Source organism: Lethenteron reissneri, chromosome 43 (genome assembly GCF_015708825.2).
Source record: "Lethenteron reissneri isolate LAM-NWPU_2019-01 chromosome 43, ASM1570882v1, whole genome shotgun sequence".
Classification (NCBI taxonomy): domain Eukaryota; kingdom Metazoa; phylum Chordata; class Hyperoartia; order Petromyzontiformes; family Petromyzontidae; genus Lethenteron; species Lethenteron reissneri.
The window spans coordinates 5,423,449-5,446,605 of NC_083821.1; the positions used below are offsets into that span (position 1 = coordinate 5,423,449).

At 49.1% G+C, this 23,157-nt stretch overlaps 1 protein-coding gene across 1 annotated transcript in view; it reads left to right on the plus strand.

The window, feature by feature from the left end:
- TRPA1 (transient receptor potential cation channel subfamily A member 1) overlaps positions 1–19,696 on the plus strand; it is a 36,774-nt gene extending 17,078 nt beyond the window's left edge. Inside the window, 17 exon segments of the mRNA XM_061569483.1 lie at positions 538–652; positions 1,174–1,340; positions 2,204–2,294; positions 3,587–3,646; positions 4,717–4,818; positions 5,554–5,624; positions 7,486–7,654; positions 9,749–9,856; positions 11,478–11,647; positions 12,019–12,148; positions 13,192–13,374; positions 14,160–14,228; positions 15,643–15,753; positions 17,110–17,148; positions 17,150–17,208; positions 18,577–18,595; positions 18,597–19,696. Of these exon segments, the coding sequence (XP_061425467.1) occupies positions 538–652; positions 1,174–1,340; positions 2,204–2,294; positions 3,587–3,646; positions 4,717–4,818; positions 5,554–5,624; positions 7,486–7,654; positions 9,749–9,856; positions 11,478–11,647; positions 12,019–12,148; positions 13,192–13,374; positions 14,160–14,228; positions 15,643–15,753; positions 17,110–17,148; positions 17,150–17,208; positions 18,577–18,595; positions 18,597–18,770 (1,837 nt within the window). The 3' untranslated portion in view covers positions 18,771–19,696.
- Positions 19,697–23,157: the final 3,461 nt, after the last annotated feature.

Sequence of the window (23,157 nt, forward strand, 5' to 3'; positions counted from 1 at the left end):
GCTGTCGAAAACCCCAAACAATGGCGATGGTGGTGGCGTTGATTGCTAAGCGAACTTTTGCCACTTCACGTGGCTTCAGAATGCACCTAGCCTGGCACAAACACTGTGGTGACGTCACCGCCACTTAGTAGCGAATGTTGGCTGCTGTTTTTGATGCTTATGGAAGCTGTCCGTGGAAATTGTGATGCAGTGTTTTGGGTGTCGCGTGCACGTGTGCGTGCGTGTGCACGGAGAGCGGTGGTACAACGGTTAGCGCCCTGCGCTACGAATCCGACGACCCGAGTTCGATTTCCGCTCACGGCCACCCCAAGTGACGATTATCTGAACCGGTCCGGGGCCTCCCCTAGGTCGACTCAGCCTCAAATTATTACCGGGTGTGATGTGTAAACATCGCCACTGGGGAGACAAAGGCGACCGGGGCGTGATGCCGGCCAAACCTCCCCCTCGTATGCCGTGCAGGCCTTCATAGGTACTTGCTAACAGCATTTGCCCTAACAGTCTGTTAAGGCTATATGGGGGATCTTTGTCTTTGTGTAGAGACCACCAGGGCCGCACCAGCCTGCACTGGGCAGCTTTGGGTGGCTACACGCAGACCATCAAGCTTCTGCTCGAGACGCATCACAACCTGCTCAACAAGACACAGGAAGGAGGGGTGAGCGAGACTTATGCGTGAAATCATTAATTTTGTAACTATATCTATTTTACCAGGTAAGGCCCACTGAGCTATGTAGCTCTTTTTCAGAAGCGACCTGGCCACAAATGATAGCTCAACGAAGTGGCTTACCGTGTGGGAATTTAAAGCAGACAAATCATTCTAAATGTGCGTTGATTTTAAATGTGGAGGGAAAAACCGGAGGACACCCGAGAAAAATCTACACGACCACAGGGAGAACATATATATACAGAGGTCAGGTGCGGGATTAAACCTACGACCTCCTGCATACCAGAGTAGGAAGTTAACATCTCACCACCGCGGCACCCCTACATATATTGAACTTAGTTCGCACCTTACATAGCCAATCGCGCTAAGCGGAAGTGCAGGGTAATGACAACAAACGAAATACAACAAGCGGTTCTAAACAAATGACTTTCCAATCTAACAGCACTTGCCCCAACGCTATGTTAAGGCTATACGGGTGGTCTTTATCTTTGTGTGTGTTTGCCCCCCGCCAGCACACGGCGCTGCACCTCTGCGGACGCGAGGGCCACGCGGCGACTGCACGTTTGCTGCTGGACGAGGGAGCGGAGTTGACGCTGAACGCGGAGGGCTTCTCCTGCCTCAACGAGGCCATCCTCAACGGCCACGCCGACGTGGTGCTCAGCATGGTCACGCACCACAGGTACGACGGGCTCGTGAGAGAGCGGGGGAGGGGGGGTGGTGGCGCTGCGGTTAGCGTGCCACCCTACGAACTCGGGGAAACACGTGGCAACAGTCGGGAAGTTTCGACAGTGCGATTAAAAAAATGATGAATCTCAATTGATTGGTCGTGGTTGATAATGACGGATCTCACGAGTTTCCATGCTAGGTTTGCAGGTAATGACGGGGCATCAATAAGCTAATAAAGCGTTAATAATGTATGACAAGTGCTTGCCAACAGCACATGTCCCATGGTGGGCTGTTGGGACGTACACTTGAAAAGTGAGAAAATTTAAATCGACATTAATGTGGTCCCTGAAGTATTTGTATTGCCCTTGTACCGATTAACTTGAGTGAAAATTCTAATTAAGATTATTTACAGAACTGGCTACTGAGGACCAAGCACAACACGAGCAGCTATCGGTAGCGTACCTGGTTTTTTCATCGGCTCCTTTCCACCTATAATCAAATAAAACAATTGTTTTATTGTGATGCTGGGTTGTCAGTGGTGGCGAAGCACAAATCACTAAACATGTCAACACATTCGCCAATAACGCTGCCCCAAAAATAACCAACCTAAATAAATAAAAGGCCAAAGTTTAGCGCCACACAGGTCCTCTCTGAGTCTTCTTTTGCGAGTTAAAATGTTTCTGATGTGATCGACATTGGCGGTGGAGAGACACGGGCAAGGTGATGGTGACTGGCACACGTGTCTTTATCTTCGTGTAACTCTGCTGATGCCCCCCCCCCCGCTCCATCTGCGGCTCACCGTATCCCACCGGCCTCAATAAAGATTCCGATTCCGTTCAGTATTTATCGAAACGGTGCCGTGAACGCGTGTTCCAGGTGCAACGAGTTGATGACGTACTTCCAGAAGGAGGACACCACGCGCTTCCCCATGTTCCAGCTCATCAACAATATGCCCGACATCTGCAAGGTGCAACCGGCTTCCCTCTCGGGCTTTACCCTCACACGCCACCCGTCCCCCAAACCACAAACCCGCTGCGTCGCCGTGATCATTGCATCGTTATCAGAGAGAATGACTCTCCACCCCCTACGTCAGGCATGTTGAAAGTCCGGCACGCGGGCCAATCACGGCCCGCGGGCAGATTTCATACGGTCCGCAGCTTCGGTCTTATAATGTGTTATTTATGGCTCGCTAGCTCTGTCAGAATAAATACATCATAAAACTCATGGAAATTTAAGGTATTCTATACAGTTTGTTCAATGTTACCTGACTGAATGAAAGGCAGAATTGCGTTTTTAGAGTTGTTCACGTCTGCCTGAGTGGCTTATAGTTGGTTACATTGTCATTTGAAAAATGAAGGTAATTGTGACAATGAAATTGTTTTATCACAGTGTGTATTTTCACGTAACTTTTGTGGTTAAAAAAATGTCAGAAGGAACTATTGGCCCCCGAGCATCTTCACTTTATCAAATGTGGCCCTCTTTGCAAAAAAGTTTGGACACCCCTGCCCTACGTCGACTCATCTGAAGAAGCCATAAACCGAGTAGAGCAATGCCCCGATTCGCGTAGTTTCGCGAATGTCGTCGCTTTATTTTCAACACACCGCTACCAGATTTACGTAGCCTCAACCCCCACGCTCGCGTCGCTGACAGCATCGTCGCCGTCAGTCCTGTCTCGTTATCCGTCGCCGCTCAGCCCTCGCCTCCACCGAGCCCTCGTGGGCGAACCACTTTGCGTCGTTCACGCGAAGAAACGTCATGTGCTGTCGAGCACAATATATTATTTGTTTAGAGTATTTTGTTTGCATTCCGACCGCAGGCATTGTGGTCTATGCAAACATGACACCTTATAGATAAGGTGTCAGTTTTGTTGCCAGATAAAATGGTAAAAAAAAACAATTATCATATTTTGGTGTTATTTATTTTTTACAGTGGTAAATATCTAAACTGCTTCTGGGCCATCCCCTAGGTCAACTCAGCCTTAGATGAGTACCTAGTGCTGTGTGTGAACATCAGGACTGGGGAGACAAAGGCGGCTGTGCATGGTTCAGACCCATACCACCCCGTCATGCGTCGTGCCAGCCTTCATCTGTACTCGCTAACAGCACTTAACCCAACAGCCCATGTAGGCTATTGGGGGGATCTTTGTCTTTTTTGTGTCCACATGCTGATGTTATCTGGATGTTTACGTGTGTGTGCGTTATGAGCACGTGTGTTTACGTGTGAACATGTGCGTCTGTGTGTACACGCGGACACACGCAGGTTGTGTTGGACAGATGCAGAGAAGAGTCGAGCGTTGACAGGAACAGCAAGGAATACTGGGTAATGATGTTGCACTCTCCCACACGTGTGTGAATGTGCGCATGTGTGTGTCACTGTGTGTGTGTGTGCATGGTGCGGAGCGGTAGTGTAGCGGTTAGCACGCTGCGCTACAAACCTGATGACACGAGTTCAATTCCCGCTCATGGTCAACACCGGTGACGATTATCTGAACCGGTCCCGGGCCTCCCCTAGGTCGACTCAGCCTCAAATGAGTACCTGGTGCGGTGTGTAAACATTGCCACTAGGGAGACAAAGACGGTCGGGCGTGGTACTGGCCACCCACCCCCTCGTGTACCGTTCCGGCCTTCATAGGTGCTCGCTAACAGCACTTGCCCCTACAGTCTGTTAAGGCTATACGGGGGATCTTTATCTTTGTGTGTGTGCGCGCATGGTGCGGAGCGGTAGTGTAGCGGTTAGCACGCTGCGCTACAAACCTGATGACCCGAGTTCAATTCCCGCTCACGGCCAACACCAGTGACGATTATCTGAACCGGTCCTGGGCCTCCCCTAGGTCGACTCAGTCTCAAATGACAACTTGGTGTGCGGTGTGTAAGACAGAAAGTTGTCCAGGTGTGGTGCTGACTCCCGTGCCCACGAACAGCACTTGCCCAAGCAGTTTGTTAAAGGCTATGGTGCAGCCCTGCAATTGCTCGCTTAGACCACTGCTGGCAGAAGGGCCTCCGCTAGAGAGTCGATCCAGAGAGCCCCTCTGGTGGGTCATGGGCCTACTCTTTCATGCGACACGCGCCCTTATTCATTCATACTGCTGGGCGGTTGAGTCTGCCAACGTACTCTTAGGTTTTTTTCTGTAAAGTCACAGGTAAAAAAATAAAAGTAAAATAAAAAATCACGACGTTTCGGAGGCAACACAACGAAACGTCGTGATTTTTTTTATTTTACTTTTATTAATTTTTTTTTGCAGTCACGAAAGCTTCAAATCTAGAATCTGCCAACGTGCAATGAACTTCGCGAATATTAAAGCACAATAAGATAACGGATGACATGAAGACAGAGGCTGGTGTCTTCCACTGTGCATTAACGCGATCGTGCAAACCTCTCTTTCGTTGCAGCAAACCTACAACTTCCATTTGCTGCAGTGCCCAATTAACAAACGCGACACCCTTAAAGCGGAAAATGGGAATAACCTGTACGAGCCGCTCTTTTCCATGAATGTAAGTTGTGTTTGTTTCTCGGTCACGTGCCGTTCGTTGTTTGCTGTTATTCTTCGGTTGCGGCGGGGTCATCTAGCGACGTGAATTAATAATAATAATTTCGACTAAACAATAACTATTATGATGCAGTTTGATATCGCGTCGTTCGTGGCGATTGCATCTCGCGACGCTGTAACGCACCGCAAGCGCGCAGTGCTCGCTTGCTCGGAGGAGTGGCGATGACAGCCAACAGTTGGCCAAGCTCTGCGGTCCTCTACATATTAGGATAGGCGGTGGTGGCTATGCACGCCTGGGTTGGTGGATGTTGTGAAACTCCCTCCTCGTGGGACTCGAGGTGCCATACTCTGGCCCACCAGGAGAAGGCACTACGGCATGTTGACTAATCTCGTGCCTCCAGGTAGCGTGGTTGGCTATGTACGGCGCGAAAGAAGTTTGACACACATATATTTGCATGGGGATAGAGCGTTGCCCCCTCGCGCAATGCGTGGGTTTCCTCTGGGTGCTCCGGATTTTCTCCTGTTTGTATAAACACTCGTCATCAATTGGCTGTAAACATCTTAAAATAAAAAAACAATGAAGGACCCTCCTGAAAAAGAGTCGTATGACACAGCGTGGCTCTTCAGAATAAACATTTAGAGAGCGGACGTTCTATAGCCCCCCCGCGTGTCTCCACTGCGACACCACTGTCCCACGTGCCGTGGCTGTATAATTGCCATGCCCGTGCTGTCGCCGCAGGCCATGGTGAGGTTCAATCGCGTCAACCTCCTCACTCACCCCGTCTGCGAGCAGTTCCTCAAGATGAAATGGTGCGAACACCCAAACGATTTCCTTTCTGTCTCTCTCTCCGCCTCTCTCGCTCTCTCTCTCTCTGCCTGTCGCCCCTGGGAAGAGCGGGCTCACACCGCATTTACGCCTGGGGTGACGTGTGAACGGTTACGTCTTGTGAGTCACGAATTCAAACAAAAAAGTATTCGCGCCACGAGAGAGAAACCTAACGGCACGTTGAGGTCCTTGGAACTGGGACGTCTACAGCCTCAGAGGACCGCAATTGGATTTTTTTTTAATCCTTTATATTAAGTTCACTTGCTTGCTTGCTTGCGCGCTTACGACCGTGCAAATCTTTCGGTCGTTTTTTTAACCCACTTCCCGTGATCCAATCGAGCTGACGTTTTGCACACAGACTCGTTGTGCGTGACAATTTATTTTCGTGAAATTTTTTTTCCAAAATGTTCCACTTTTTAGGGGAAAATTTTTTTAATATTTAATTTAAAATACCAATGTGATAAAAATGAAACTCTTACTCAAGAAAAACAGAAATGAATAATAAAATAAAACCGATGCCACGCATATAAAGGATTTATAGTGAAAAACTTTGTTTTTACGGGTTAATTTTACTTGTGCTCGAGATTCAGCAATGCTGCCTGCGCCCTGGTAAATAGTTCGTGATGGTTGTAGACCCAAGACTTCCACCAAGCCAACGTATCGAAGTCACGAGTTGCCTCCACTTTACGATAAAGGTCTCATTGATCGCGTGGCACATATTGCGGCTGTCATGAAATAATTCATCGAAGGCTTGCCGACTAAGAGACCATGTCACTGAGCTTCATCGTGATCTCCCTTCCGTCCGTGCTCATGTAAGTTGCGTGGGACGGCTTGCACGTGTGCGCGTGTCTGCGGAGTAAGTGGCGCGCGGTGGTGGGCGTATCGCAGTCCGAACATGATCACCCGAATTAGTCCCGCATTCGATGATGAGTCACTCTTAGGTTTTTTTGGTAAAGTCACGTCGGGAAAAATAATTAAATAAAAATAATATAAATAAAAATATTAATTTTTTCTAGATTTGAAGCTTTCGTGACTGCAAGGATTCATATTCTTAGGTTTTTTTCGGTACCTACGTGACTTTACCGACAAAACCTAAGAGTATGAATCCTTGCAGTCACAAAAGCTTCAAATCTAGAATCGATAATGAGTGTCCGTGGCCAACATCCGTGGCAAGTGGCAGTGTAGCAGCTAATGCGCCGTGCTACGACCCGAGTTCGATTCCCGCTCACGGCCGCCGACGCCGGTGGCGATTATCTGAACCGGTCCTGGGTCTTCCTCTAGGTTGACTCGGCCTAAAACGAGCACCTGGTGTGGTGTGTAGTTAAACGCCGGCGCTGGGGAGACAAAGCCGGCCGGGCGTGGCGTTGGCCACCCCCACAACCCCCTTTCGTGCGCCACAGTGCCGGCCTTCATAGGTGCTACGGAGCCGTCCATAAATGACGTCACGAGATTTTTGACCCCCCCCCCCCCTCGTCACAAAAAGTCAGACCCCCCCCCCCCCTCAAATATGACGTCACAAAGCTCTACCACCCCCCCAAACATTTTTCCATTTTAAAAATAAAAAATGCTTCAAATCGCTTTCAACTATTGTCATTGCAGTGCGTATTTAATGTGGCGCTGCACTCTGATGTTGTAGGAACGTGTTGTCTATATGTATTTGAAGTTGCGCATTTTGATGTGACGTCACATTTCTCAAACCCCCCCCCCCCCCTCGTCACACATCGTCACAAATGTCTGACCCCACCTCCCCCCCCCAGGTGCGTGACGTCATTCATAGACGGCCCCTACTCTTTAATATCACTCTCCTAAACGGGGGGGGGGGGTGTCTCTGTCTTTTCTGCGCAGGCTCTCGTACGGCATGAAGATCTACTCGCTGAACCTGTTGGTGTACATGCTGGGCCTCGTGCCGCTCACCTACCTCGTGGCCTCCTCCACAGCCGACATGCACCACGGCCACGACAAGGACAATGGCACCTTCGGACACGGCAACACGAGCGGCGTCGATTACAACATGGTCTTCACTTCACCTCACTCGCTCACTCAATCAATCATTCGGGGTTCCGTCTGTAGAAGGGTCCGAGGCGCAGTTCGTTCCTCTGTGTCTCTGACTTCATCACGTACCTCATCCTTGCTGAGCACCGTCTGGCATCACCGTTTTCTTTCCATCCTCTCTCTTGGTCAGTCCCCAAGGAAGCCATCGGCCCCCCCACCCCACCGCCTTCAGCAAGCGTGCATATTTTCTCGTGATCACACACACACAGAGAGACGCCAAGAGGCGAATCCTGTTAAGAAATAAAACAAAAAATTTGACTCAACCGCGTCTCGCAACTCGTGAGTTCTCATTGGTCGAGGAGCTGTCACAGGCGGAGCCAGTGAAGGGCGCGCAATCCGATTGGAAGGTGGAGAGCCAATCAGAATAATTTATCCTGGAGGAATCTGATGAGCTGTAAAGCTCTTTTTCATAGATGTCCAGGAGGGGTGGGACAGAACGGGACAACGACAAATCGGATTGGCCATCCAGATAAAAGTTAAAGCCTGGGAACAAAAACCAAATGTAAATGTATGAGGACATTTCTATTTAAAGCTTTCGTGACTGCAGGGATTCATCTTCTTGGTTCTTTCGGTAAAGTCACGTAGAAGGAAAATAATAAAAATAAAACATAATAAAATACAATTCTCACGACGGCTGCTTGCGTTGTGGCCGAAACGTCGTGAGAATTGTATTTTATTATGTTTTATTTTTATTATTTTATTATTTCCCTTCAACGTGACTTTACCGAAAGAACCAAATGCAAATATATGAGGACAGATTTCCCCTGAACGTGAAGGAAAAACTTGATGCGAGCCCTTGCCTGCTTTTGTATGTGCGGTGCGTGTGTAGGCACGCGTGAATGTATCAGCGTTAACGCAGAAGCTCACCACTGTGTCTCGAATCCAGGTCGTGTTGATTCAGATGGGAGGCACTCACTTGTGGATTCTTGTGTTTTCCAAGTGTCTCCCATTGCATTTCAGTGTCTCAGTGTGTCTCTGCAGCGTCTCCCTGTGTGTGTTTGTCTCCCCAGTGTCTCCCCGTGTGTGTTTGTCTCCCCAGTGTCTCTGTGTGTGTCAGTGTCTCAGTATGTCTTCCATTGCATTTCAGTGTCTCAGTGTGTCTCTGCAGCGTCTCCCTGTGTGTGTTTGTCTCCCCAGTGTCTCCCCGTGTGTGTTTGTCTCCCCAGTGTCTCTGTGTGTGTCAGTGTCTCAGTATGTCTTCCATTGCATTTCAGTGTCTCAGTGTGTCTCTGCAGCGTCTCCCTGTGTGTGTTTGTCTCCCCAGTGTCTCCCCGTGTGTGTTTGTCTCCCCAGTGTCTCTGTGTGTGTCAGTGTCTCAGTGTGTCTCCCCAGTGTCTCCCTGTGTGTGTCAGTGGCCCAGTTTGTCTCTGCAGTGTCTCTCTGTGTGTATCAGTGTCTCAGTGTGTCTCCCCAGTGTCTCCCATTGCATTTCAGTTTCTCAGTGTGTCTCTGCAGCGTCTCCCTGTATGTGTCAGTGTCTCAGTGTGTCTCTGCAGTGTCTCTCTGTGTGTATCAGTGTCTCAGTGTGTCTCCCCAGTGTCTCCCATTGCATTTCAGTTTCTCAGTGTGTCTCTGCAGCGTCTCCCTGTGTGTGTTTGTCTCTCCAGTGTCTCTGTTTGTGTCAGTGTCTCAGTGTGTCTCCCCAGTGTCTCCCTGTGTGTGTCAGTGGCCCAGTTTGTCTCCCCAGTGTCTTTCTGTGTGTATCAGTGTCTCAGTGTGTCTCCCCAGTGTCTCCCATTGCATTTCAGTTTCTCAGTGTGTCTCTGCAGCATCTCCCTGTGTGTGTTTGTCTCCCCAGTGTCTCTCTGTGTGTATCAGTGTCTCAGTGTGTCTCCCCAGTGTCTCCCTGTGTGTATCAGTGTCTGAGTGTGTCTCCCCAGTGTCTCCCTGTGTGTATCAGTGTCTCCGTGTGTCTCCCCAGTGTCTCGCTGTGCATTTCAAGTGTCATTGAGTTCCGTGTCTCCGCAGTGTCTCTCCGCCATCACCCCGTGTGTGTGTGTGTGCGTTGTTTCTGTCTCACCTTCCTGTACCTCCGTCCCTTCTGGCCCCATTCCAGCCATTCAAGACGTTTCAGAGAAACAAGATGAACCTGACCGCCATGACCATGGTGCTGTGCACATCCGTGCTGGGCATGATCAAGGAGATCGTACAAATTGTGCAACTGGTGAGACTTCCGTGCCATAAAAGATTAACCCCCCCCGACCCCCCCCATCGCAATGTGTATGTTGTAGCAAGCGATGGTGCAGTGGTTAACGCTACGCTGCGCTATGGACCCGTCGACCCGATTGCCGCTCACGGCCAATACCCAGTGGCGATTATCTGAACCGTTCCTGGGCATCCCCTAGGTCGACTCGGCCTCAAATGAATTCCTTCTGTGATGTGTGAACATCGGCACTAGGGAGACAAAGGCGGCCGGGCGTGGTGTTAGGCCACCCACCCCCTCGTGTGCCATGCCAGCCTTCGCAGGTGCTCGATTACGGGCTATAGCAGGGGATTTTTTAATGTTGAATTTCTTTTGCACCGTACCTAGCCAACCGTGCTAATTGGAGGTGCGGGGGAAGGACAAGAAACTGAGCACAAAAAGCAGTTCCAAACAAATTAATATTAAATCTAGATTTAAATGTGAATAGCTCCAGTGTCTTCCTAATATCGGATGGAAGAGCGTTCCAGACGGCCTTAGAAGCGCATCTGAAAGCGCGCGGTGCGTTGACCACCGTCTTTGATCGATGGCTGTAGCCAGAAGCCGCTGTTGTGAGGATGAGCGGAGATCGCGTGATGGTTGACGCTGCTTGACGAGATCGGCAAAGGTTCATTTGCTGCGGGCACTTTGTCTATCGCGAGTGCGACCGAGACGCCGCACGACCCCAGCAAACACGCCAACGTTGGGCCTACATTGGACCGACGTAGACCCAACGTGCCGTGCTTACTGGAGAAGGCGGGGGGGGCGGCCATAAATGACGTCACGCACCTGGGTGGGGGGTCAGACATTTGTGACGATGTGTGACGAGGGGGGAGGGGGTGTGAGAAATGTGACGTCACATCAAAATGCGCAACTTGTAAATGAATATAGAATTGTTATAACAACACTAATTGTTAGAACAACACTACTACAACATCAGAGTGCAGCGCCACATTAAATACGCACTACAATGACAATAGTTTAAAGCGATTTGAAGCATATTCTTGGTTCTTTCGGTTAAAGTCACGTAGAAGGAAAATAATAAATAATGCAAATACAAATTCTCACGACGTTTCGACTGCAACACAAGCAATCATCATCAGGTGTGAAATCCACAGCACGAAATTTGAAAAAAGTGGCGGTTTTTCTAACGTCAGCACCACGGACAGCGATTTGGCAGTTGGTCAGATGGACGAGTCATCTATGTTCGGAAAAGAGGAGGGGGGAGCAGAAAATGGAATGCAGGTCTGAAAGTCACCGTGAGCGTGAACACAATCGATTAAGACCCGAAATGGTTTATCAAATCCTTCCGATTTGAAGCATGTTTTATTTCCAAAATGTAAATGTGATTTTGGGGAGGGGGCAGAGCTTTGTGACATCATATTCGAGGGGGGGGGGGAGTCTGACTTTTGATGATGTCGTGTGACGAGAGAGGGGGGTTGTCAAAAATCGTCCACAATCGCTTGACGTCATTTATGGACGGCCCCCTTAGCTCTCGCTTGCAACTATTCAATGCAGGAGAACCTCACAGAGCCGTCTCCCCCCCCCCCACCCACTCTCCCTCTGCTCCCCGTATTTTCTCTGGGACGCGATCGCCGTGTCGCAGGCGGGTAAGTACTTTGTGGAGCTCACGAACCTCCTCGAGTGGGTGCTGTACAGCTCATGCGTCGTGTTCGTCGTGCCCATGATGACGGGCTACGCCGAGGAGTGGACCTGGTCGGCAGGTGCCGTGGCCGTGTTCCTCGCCTGGGTCAACTTCCTCCTCTACTTCCGACGGTAGCCAGCGCATCAGACCTCCACCACCTCCACCACCACCGCCTCCTCTGCCCATGCCACCCCCACCTTCGCCCGCACGCCGCCGTGTGTTTGTATTGTTTGGGGCCGTCCATAAATGATGTCACGCACCTTGGGGGGGGGTCAGACATTTGTGACGATGTGTGACGAGGGGGGGGGGGTTGGGAAATGTGCGTCCAACGACCCAGAGCGTCTTCCGATCCACCGCAGGCTTTCGGTCTGACGTTTTACCCCCCCCTCCTGCCCTAACGAGCCCTCGCCTCTCGGCCTCCCAGCCCCCCGGCCAGCCCCGTGAACCGGCGGCACTGGCGCGTAAACCGCCGACGCTCGTGCCGTTGTTGTCGCGTCCGCAGGTTTGAGTTCGCCGGCATCTACGTGGTGATGCTGCTGGAGATCCTGCGCACGCTCTGCCACATCGTCACCATCTTCTTCTTCCTGCTGCTCGCCTTCGGCCTCTCCTTCTACGTGCTCATGAGTCGCCAGGCGAGGGCAGCCCGCGGCGCCGCACGGCCGCTCGCGCGCCGTCTCGCACCCTCGCACGCTCGCAAACACAAAGATCCCCGTCCCCCCCCCCCCAACGCCCGTATAGCTCTTAAGCCGTTCCCGTTCCAATGACGTATATTTACACAACAGAACGTACGTGTACGTCATCGGAACAGAGCCCCGAGAAAAAATATTAAGTAACTTTATCGGAACCGAGGACTCCCACGAGGCCATGCGGAATGGCGTGTGGCACAGTTTGGCGCCGGCTATCGTACAGCGCGGTACAATGTATTTTAAAACAACGACGCTGGGTGACCAACACCACGCTCGGCTGCATTTGTCTCCTCAATGCTGATATTTCCACACTGGAACCAGGTACTAATTTACGGCTGAGTCTGCCTAGGGGAAGCTCAGCATTGGTTCAGATAATCGTCACTGGTGTTGGCCGTGAGTGGGAATTGAAGTCAGGCTCACTGAGTTCGAAGCGCAGCATACTAACCACTAACCACTCCCCACACTATCACACACACACACTCAAACACAACACAAAGACAAATACAAAGATGCCCCCATGTAACCTCAACAGACTTTTGGGGCAAGTCCTGTTAGCGAGTAGCAGCAGCGTCTATGAAGGCCGGAACAGCACGCGAGAGGGTGGGTCGCCAGCACAAACAACAACAACAACCGCCATTCGCCGCTAAGTGGCAGTGACGTCGCCACGGCGATTGTGCCAGGCTATGTGCTCTTTAAAACCACGTGAAGTGTCGAAGGCTCACTGCCAGGAGGTCACGGGACAGACCCAAGTGCCATGGGTTGAATGACTGAGAAGATGGCCCATGCACCACTTGCGCCCCCTACTATGCCAACTTGCCGTGTTGTAGCCGGACGGTGCACCACTCGTTGTTGTGAGTGTCACTCCTCTGCCCTCCGTTGCCGTTGGAAGGCGACTGCCTCCGATTGCCCAGTAGCGTCCTTCACTCTCTCACACGCACACACTCTCACGAAAGACTGCAGTGTCTATGTGTGCGTGCGCATGCACACAGGTGGCGTTCAACACAGTGTCCGTGTCCCTGATGCAAGCGTTCGTCATGATGCTGGGAGAGATGCAGTACACGGACAACTTCCTGACGCCGTTCATCAATCAGGAGCTGCCCTTCCCCGAGCTCACCTGCGTGATGCTTGTCGTCTTTCTCATTCTCATGCCCATCCTGCTCATGAACCTCATGGTGAGAGCCGGCCCTTTGTCAAATGTTGCAGCCGTGCAGCTCGTGAGAGTTGTATGGCCACATTTTATCCTGGTCAGCGTGCGTTTGCCTAAGATGGGGGGTGGCATAGAAGCCCGCTGGAAGAGGATTTGTCTGGCACTGCCCTCGGCTGCCTACAAGCATCCTGTGGCAAATTGGTGCAAGGTATTCTAGATTTGAAGCTTTCGTGACTGCAAGGATTCATATTCTTAGGTTTTTTCGGTAAAGTCACGTAGGTAAAAATTTAAAATTAATAAAAGTAAAATAAAATAAAAATCACGACGTTTCGGATGGGCCATTCCTGGCCCTTCCCACCCCCCTCAACCATTATATATACGGAGTGGTATCTCCTGTAATCTCTCATTTACTTGATACAGCTGTCGGGCTGTGACGGTTCCACCTGAAGACGGAAGCTTGTGTTGCCTCCGAAACGTCGTGATTTTTATTTTATTTTACTTTTATTAATTTAATTTTTTTACCTACGTGACTTTACCGACAAAACCTAAGAATATGGTGCAAGGTACTCGCCCATCTGAGCACGATGCAGGCTCAACCCTGCTTAGTTCCTGATATCTGACCAACATTTGGTCACAGGTTAATAGGGGTCCGTCTGTGTTAAAATTATATTGATTTAGAAAGAATGATTGAATGTGTATTGTAGCAGATTGGGTTTTTTTTGCAGATCAGTGGCTCTGCAAGCCAAAGCGTTGGTAACCTTCGCCTGCCTTCCGGTTAAACGCACTTTTGTTTGTTTTTGCCATGGCCAGATTGGTCTGGCGGTCGGTGACATAGCGGAGGTTCAGCGTAACGCGTGCCTAAAGAGGATTGCCATGCAGGTGAGGACACACGCACACACACAGGGGCTGTATCTAAGCGTCACACCGAGGTCCAAATAAGATCCTGGGGGGCGGTGACGCGGCTCAGCGGTAGCGTGCGCATCGCCTATTAGAGGCTCGCGGTTCGAATCCGACAGCCGCCCCGGTTAATACTGCGGTCGTTTATTCATCATAAGATATGCATTAACGAAATTTAACACAGTCTTTCGCGATCGATACTAGCTCGGTTGGCTTATGTACGGTGCGAAAGTAAGTTATACATTAAATTTCCATTTAAAGCTTTTGTGACAGCAGGGATTCATCTTCTCGGTTCTTTCGGTAAAGTCACGTAGAAGGAAAATAATAAAAAAATAAAAATAAAACATAATAAAATAATTCTCACATGGTACTGAGAATAATTGTATTATGTAGAATTTTGTATTATTTAATTATTTCCCTTCTACGTGACTTTACCGAAAGAACCAAGAAGATAGTTATACATCATGATTCGTGATTTATTTTTTAGGTCAGATTGTGTCAGAAGCAAAATGTGTGCCGTGAAACCCTCCTCCAACCGACACGGCCAATTCTTTAGCTTGCCACGTGAACCAACGAGGCCAATTTACGACTGCTGCAGCAGCACCACTGGTGTGGTGTTGGAGAGCAATCTCACTCTGTCGGGTGGTGAAGGGTTTACGACACGCATTTTACAATTTATTTTACCGTTTTCATTTCACCAGGTAAGGCCCACTGAGCTGTGTATCTCTATTTCAGAAGCGGCCTAGTCGCAAATGATGGCTCAACGAAGTTGCTTATCATGTGGAAATTTCTAGCAACCAAATACTCGAAACGTGCTCGTGTTGATTTGTCTCTGGGATCTCCGGTTTTCTCTGCCCATTTAGAAACATGCGTTTCGGTGTATTTGGCTGCTATAAATCTCCATGCGATCATAAGCCACTTCGTTGGGCTATCAGTTGTGGCCAGGTCGCTTCTGAACAATAGCTTTATAGCTCAGTGGGCCTCACCTGGTGAAATAAAAAGTTAAGTTTCGTACTTGATTACTGCGCATGGAAAACTCTGAACCGACTTTCGCACCCGAGTCGGCAGGGCCAGATCCAACCTGCCCCAAATGTCAAAAAGCAGACAGCTGCTGCTGCTGCTGCTGCGACTGAGAGGCCGACAATGCGACGCCTCTTGCTCTGCCCACTGCTGAGACAGCACTCGGTCACCGGATGAACATTTTACTTTGGTGGTCGGACGAGAAGAGGTTAAGATTGCCCCCCACGTCATTCGTCGCGTTGATCATCCCTCGAAAAAAAATTCGATGCGCGTAGCGCAGTGCCTGGACAGTCGATTTTCGTCGACGAGGCTACGGGTCGTTTGACCCCCCCCACTCCCCCCCCCCCTCCCCGTGCTTGACCCCCTCGTTGGGCAGGTGGAGCTGCACACGGAGCTGGAGAAGAAGCTGCCGTCGTGGCTGCTGCAGTGCGTGGACCAGGTGTCCATCACCGTCTACCCAAACAAGTGTCGCAGATCCATGCTGGTTGTACGTACGCACACGCGCGAACGCACGCGCATGCACACGCATAAAGGTCCCCCCCCGCCCCCCGCCATGTAGCCTTAACAGACTGTAGGGGCAAGCACTGCTAGCGAGCAGCTATGAAGGCTGGAATGTCACACGAGGGGGTGTGTGGCCAGCAACCACGCACGGCCGCTTTCGTCTCCCTAGCAGCAATGTTTTTGAACATCACACAAATTGAGGCTGAGTCGACCTAGGGGAGGCCCAGGACCAGTTTAAAATCATCGTCACTGGTGTTGGCCGCGAGCGGGAATCGAACTCGTGTCGCCGGGTTCGTAGCGCCAACGCGCCAACGTGCGCTCGCTTGCGTGGGAGCATGCCGACACAGGCGCATTCGCCAATCGCACTTTGTGGCATGAGCAGGTAACATTTGTAAGAGGCAACGTTTTGGGCAGTGGCTCTTCTGCGCAGCACGTGACTATAGAGGCTAAGAGATGGAATAGATTATAAGAGTTGGAGAATGCATTTTACACCGTTTTTTAATTGCCATATGAATAGTCACAGTGTGGTAGCTGTTGAGTAACACGCGTTTCAATAATCAAAGAGTATTACCCCTAAATGAACTCGATGATAGTAAAAGTTAAAATTATAAAATCTTGCTTGCGCATTGCATTATGGGAAGAGTTGTCTTTGTGAGGCCATTGCACCGCCGTGCATTACGCTTCTCGACCAGTCTCTGGCTTTCATCTTTCTTGACTGGCAAGAGGCTCGTGAATGTCGGTGTTTCACTCAAAGGTACACGCAGGAGTTTTCAGGTTCGACCGTGGTCCGTCCGGTGGTCACTGAACTGCGTGGGCTTCCGGTTACCGAACGAATACATTATGAGGTCGCACTCGTTACACACAAAGTGCTCACCGCAAACGAATCACAATATGTTGCTGAACTTTTCAAGAAGCATAAATCTCTGGTCATCCTCGCGGCAGCAGCTTCTGGCTGGGCCATCTGACAAAGACGGCGGTCACCGCATCGCGCGCTTTCACATGCGCTTCTGCGGCCGTCTGGAACGCTCGCTTTTCCTTCCGATATTAGGAAGCCGCTGGAGCTATGCACTTTTAAATCATCTAGATTTAAAACTCATTTCGTTAGAACACATTTGTGCGTTTAGTTTGTTGTCCTTCCCACGCACCTCCGATTAGCACGGTCGGCTAGGTACGGTGTGCAAAGAAGTTCAACGTACAGTAAACACAACATTCTCTTGCATCAGTGTTTCTGACGGCTCTGAGCTGGAGGCCGGTGGGGTTTGACGCTTGACCTTGCTGCTCTAGCTGCAGCTGCACGTGCCACGCTCGGGTTGAGACTCACGCTGCCCGTGCCTCCCCACAGAGCATCTTCTCGTTTGGCAACCGCAACATGGACTCGCCAGGGAAATGAGAACGTCCCCTACCAGCAGCTGGAGATGGAGATGCAGAAGCAGAAGTACAGGTGTGTGGCATGTTGAGTCGTACACCTGAGAGTGTACACCCGAGGGGCTCCGTAGGTGAGAGGGACACGTGGGAGCATTGTACAGGATGAGTTACTTAGGTAAGGATTTTGCAGGTGTGAGACGCACGTGGAAGCATTCTACAAGTGAGAGTTGCATATGTAAGGGTTATACAGGTGTGAGATACGTGTGGAAACGGTGTACAGGTGAGAGTTTTTGAGTTAAAGGTTATACAGGTGTGAGATATTTTTACCTACGTGACTTTACCGAAACAACCTAAGAGTATGAATCCTTGTAGTCACGAAAGCATCAAATCTAGAACACATAGAAGGATTAGTAGAGGTGAGTTTTACTTGGGTAAGAATGATACAGGTGTGAGTTGCACACGGGAGCATGTGCATTATTTCTGCTGTCATATGTATTCAATCCCCATTACTGGGACGCATTCTTCATCTAAATAAATGCACTGAGCAAGATGAATAGATATTTTATCCGCGTGCACACAAATAGACGCATGTGCTTGACCATTTGTCTCCACGTGAGAGCCCATGGACACGGAAGCTTCTCGCAAGAGAGACTGACGTGGAATTTACGCGCGGCACGAAAATGTGTTTGAATGCGACGCGAACATCAAAACAAAAACAATGAAACCAGCAAGAATACATGTAAAAGAGTTTCACAAAAATCACTTGCAAAGAACCAATGCCAGTGGTTCAGCGTCGCTCATTTGACACCATCCCCACGAGCCACCGAAACCACGGACAGCAATGGATCGATGACGTCAGGGGCCGTCCATAAATGACGTCACGCACCTGGGGGGAGGGGGGGGGGTCAGACATTTGTGACGGTGTGTGACGATGTGTGACGATGGGGAGGTTTTTTTTAAATGTGACGTCACATCACAATGCGTAAGTTTAAATGAATATAGACAACACGTTCTACTTAACAAAAATAGAATTTTTAATAAATTCTAGATTTGAAGCTTTCGTGACTGCAAGGATTCATACTCTTGGGTTTTTTCGGTAAAGTCACGTAGGTAAAAGTAAAAAAAGTAAAAAAAAAAAATTTCATTTATTGCTATTCTTTTTTAAATAAATGTTTTCTCCTACAACATCAGAGTACAGCGCCACATTAAATACGCACTACAATGACAATAGTTTAAAGCGATTTGAAGCATGTTTTATTTTTTCGGGGGGAAGGAGGCGGAGCTTTGTGTCGTCATATTCGAGGTGGAGGTGTCTGACTTTTTATAACGCCGTGTGACAAAGGTGGGGGGGGGGGATGGCTTAAAAAATCGCCCAAAATCGCGTGTCGTCATTTATGGAGAGCCCCTTAACGCCTCGCGTCCTGTGCGTCGGCGTCGTCTCCAGGCTCAAGGACATCTCGGCTGGCTCTGCAGCGGCAGCACGAGCTGCTCAAGCTCGTCGTGCAGAAGATGGAGATCGTGTCGGAGGCGGAGCGCGACGAAGGGGACGACATCCCCTCCTACTCCCTGGCCAAGCGACGCCTGCTCAGCACGCGCCGCAGCCACTGGGACTCGGTCATCGCCGCCATCAAGAAGTAGCTGCCACCCCCCCCCCTTCCACACCCCTCCCCCCTATTAAAACAAATGTTCGTTGTACCGGCGTGACGGCCCCTACGTGAATGGGGCAATAGACTCTTAAGCCCCCGCCCCTCCCCCCCCCCGGGTTGACTGTCACCCCCCCCTCCCCCCACAAATGGGATCGATCGCGTCGGGTTTGTATGCCTCCTCCGTGGAATGCTTTGCCCGGCTTGTGTGTGTTTTTTTTTTGTCGCCCCAGCAGCAGATGTGTCCGTAACGTAATGCATGTCTGTATGTGTTTTCAACTTCTTTCGCACCGTACATAGGCGACCGCATTAATCAGAGGTGCGGAGGAAGGGACAGGAAACTAAACACGAAAAGCAGTTCTAGAGAAATGAGTTTGTCAATCAAGATTTCAAAGCGCTTAGCTCCACAATACAGCTCGCAGAAGATCGACAAGTTACGCGTATGGTGTAGTAAAGTGGAGGGGTGCTTTCGACTATTCCAGGACATCTGGCCTTTTGGAAGAGTAGGCAAAAACACCTCCTCGAGAGGTTTTCTCTCTAGAGCGCCTTCTAGCGGAAGGCCCTTCCGCCAGCAGTGGCATGAGCGAGCGCTTCCAGGGCTGCGCCCTGCCCTCGCCACCTCTCGACCCCACCAACTATATTTACGCGATCTCACCCAAAAAGATCCTCTTCTGTGGAAGATATTGGTCGCGAAATTCTACGCGTTAAAAATTGACGGTAATGTTGGTTTGACGGATTGCGCGACGAATACTTTCACATCGGTGTGCGCGACGTCTCTCGAGTGGGACGGAGGAAGCCTTTGGAAGCACCTTGGCGGCGTGGCCGAGCGGTCATGCGGACCTTTAGCCGCTCGTCGCCGAGGTTCTCCGTTCGAGCCCTGCGGGCCACCCTGGTTAATACAACCGCGCATTGTGTTATCATCATCAGAGTTGTTTCTTTTTGTTTGCCCGAAACTAATTCTGGCCCATGTCTCGCACCCCCCAGAGAGGGCTCCTCGTACCCCCTAGCGGGGTGCGTGCACACCGGGTTCAGAGCGGCTCCCTCCACTGCTTGAGAGCTCCCTCGGTGAACCAAAAAAACATCTCTAGCGCGCCCTTTACTGGAAACCCTCCCACCATCAGCTGTGCCCACACAGCAAGGCACGTCAACAGCTGTGCCCACATAGCAAGGCACGTCAACAGCTGTGCCCACATAGCAAGGCACGTCAACAGCTGTGCCCACATTACAAGGCATGTCTCAAAGTGCCGTACGTATTTAGTGGAACTTCTCTCGCGCAACCGTCCGTAGCCAACCGTGCTAATCGGAGGTTTCTCGCTGTTTTTGTGTGCCCAAGTCTATAAAGAGTGTACGTCACATGGGTCTAACTTAATCTTGAATATTCAAATGCATCATTAGACCTCCTTTGCCAGTACCAAAATATAATAATAGGGTTTTTCCCTTTTTTCAGTTTTGTTGCCAGAAAAAAGGGGGAAAACCCTTATTATTATATTTTGGTACTGGCAAAAGAGGTCTAATGATGTAGATGCTCACCCCAAGCCCTCATTACTTTGATAGTGCATTGTCTTTGAGCTGCATGCCTGTTGGCGTCCTCTGTTCGAGCACCAATTGGGTCGAGGCTCAAAAGAAAGCCGTCCCTTGGTGTGGACCAATCAGTTTCAAGGACAATGCATATATTATCGTAGTGTGCTTTTTGTTTGCATTTTGACTGCAAGTATTGTGGTTAATGCAGACATGAATCATCGTAAAAAGGTTTCAGTTTTGTTGCCAGTAAAAAGAGGAAAACCCCTATTATTATCATTATTATTATTCAAATGCATGTTAACCGTTGTGCGATCAGGGTATCACTCCTCAGCGAGGCTCCAATAGTTCACCAACAATTGCCGATGAGGCGATATTATACACGTGATGGACGTTTAACGATTCTCAATTATGCAATTTGCGGATGTAAGTGACCGTGAGTTTAATACGTCGGCTTTCGCGACCAATATCATCCATAATACATCTGTCCGTCGCCTGATGAAGCTAGTTGTAATTACTGGCGAAACGTCGCAAATCAGATTGAAAATCTTCTTGGTTCTTTCGGTAAAGTCACGTAGAAGGGAAGTAATAAAATAATAAAAATAAAACATAATAAAATAAATAAATATATTTTATCATGTTTCATTTTTATTATTAATAAAACATAATAAAATAAAGAAATATATTTTATTATGTTAAATTTTTATTATTTTATTACTTCCCTTCTACGTGACTTTACCGAAAGAACCAAGAATATGGATCCCTGCAGTCACGAAAGCTTTAAATCGAAATTCAGATTGAAAATGTTGTGGCTTGGCTCTCCAACACACCGGTGTGCTGTACTAGTGACGAATTGGCCACGTTCTGTTTACGTGACAACCCTTACTAGTTGGCTGTGTCGGGTGGTGGCGGGTTTTAACGACACATTTATATATTTCTATCTAACCCCAAAATAAATCTCTTACGTGAGCGACCGTGGCTCGCTCGGAAGCCAGGCGAACAGGGGAAAGAAGGTCGAAACCCCTTAAAGTGTCTCTTGCAAGCTGTGCAGACTGAACGTTGCTGTGAACGTGCAGTGGGAAGACGTCGGTGGCGATGAGTGGACGTCAATAACAGAGGGCCGCGGGTGATGGTGGGGGGATGGTTGTTGTTGTTGCGAGATCCGACGATGCGGTCGGTATGGCCGTCGACGGATAAGGTGGAGTGGAGAAGTGAGAACTTGATGTGTGGTGGGTTGGAGAAGTGAACAGCGGAGGCGCAGTGGATGAGCATGCTAGAAGGTGGACGTGGACGCGGTGAGATGCTGTCTTGGTGCCGAAATACTGTGATGCGTGCAGCATCCCATTTGGTTAATAAACAATCGGCAAGCACACTGTAAAAAGGTTACCTCCACGAATGCGTCGTGAAAGCAGCCCCAATACCTAAACGAGCATTCAACGGCACTCCCTCTTCGGTTGCCAGTTCTGAGCCAGCGGTGGAAACTCCACGTTCCTATGGCAGGGGCCATCCGAATAGGGTCGCCACTTTTGACCTCCGGCCAATTGGTACGGCCTCATCGGATGGTGCTCGTTTTATCCACCACGAAGAGATGATGGGGCTGGGCAGCCCTTGAAAGCCTCAATGCTCCACCGACTAACCAATACATCTGTTCATTTTGCTCACACACACAATATATAGCTGTTGAATTTTACTACGTGTTGTATGTTATTGTTTAGACACGAAGTGAAGCATTAAACAATGTACGCATCACGTGTGCGCCGCGCGTGTGTGTTATTTTGAAAGTCATTGCTTAAATTTCGATTTAAAGCTTTCGTGACTGCAGGGATTCATCTTCTTGGTTCTTTCGGTAAAGTCACGTAGAAGGGAAGTAATAAAATAATAAAAATTTAACATAATAAAATATATTTCTTTATTTTATTATGTTTTATTAATAATAAAAATGAAACATGATAAAATATATTTATTTATTTTATTATGTTTTATTTTTATTATTTTATTACTTCCCTTCTACGTGACTTTACCGAAAGAACCAAGAAGAGTCATTGCTTAACCCACGTTGTGTGCATTCTATGATATCACAATGCGGTATTGGTCAGGAGCTGGGTGCCAATATCGAGGTCTGCTAGCCACAACGAGAGGACTTCAGGAGAGAGCTTGTGGAGATTTGCTACTCCGTTGAAGGAACGCGGACTACAAGCGGTGTTCCACGTGGTTCGTGTTGCCTAGATGACGATATCAGCTGTTTACACCATTGGAATCTCATTTGCCAGTAAACAATATGATAATTGTTTTTTTACCATTTTATCTGGCAACAAAACTGACACCTTTTTTACAAGGGGTCATGTTTGCATAGACCACAATACCTGCAGTCATAATGCAAACAAAAAACATAACTATGATAATGTTTGCATTATGACCGCAGGTATTGTGGTCTATGCAAAAATGACTCCTTGTAAAAAATGTGTCAGTTTTGTTGCCAGATAGAAGGGTAACAAAAACAATTAATATATCAGCTGAGTTTAAGGTCATAAGAAAGCACGTAACAGGCCGGGCCAGATTTTGACATCGCTGGGGCCCTGAAGCAATGTGAGGCTTAGAGGGCAAATATGCCAATTTATCTACACTATGGGAACCTCATTTGCCAGTAAAAATATGATAATTGGTTTTTTACCCTTCTATCTGGCAACAACACTGACCCCTTTTAACAAGGAGTCAACTTCAAGGACAGTGCACATTATCAGAGTTATGTTCTTTTGTTTGTATTATGACTGCAGGTATTGCGGTCTATGCAAACATGACTCCTTCTAAAAAGGTGTCAGTTTTGTTGCCAGATAGAAGGGTAAAAAACCAATCATCATATTTTT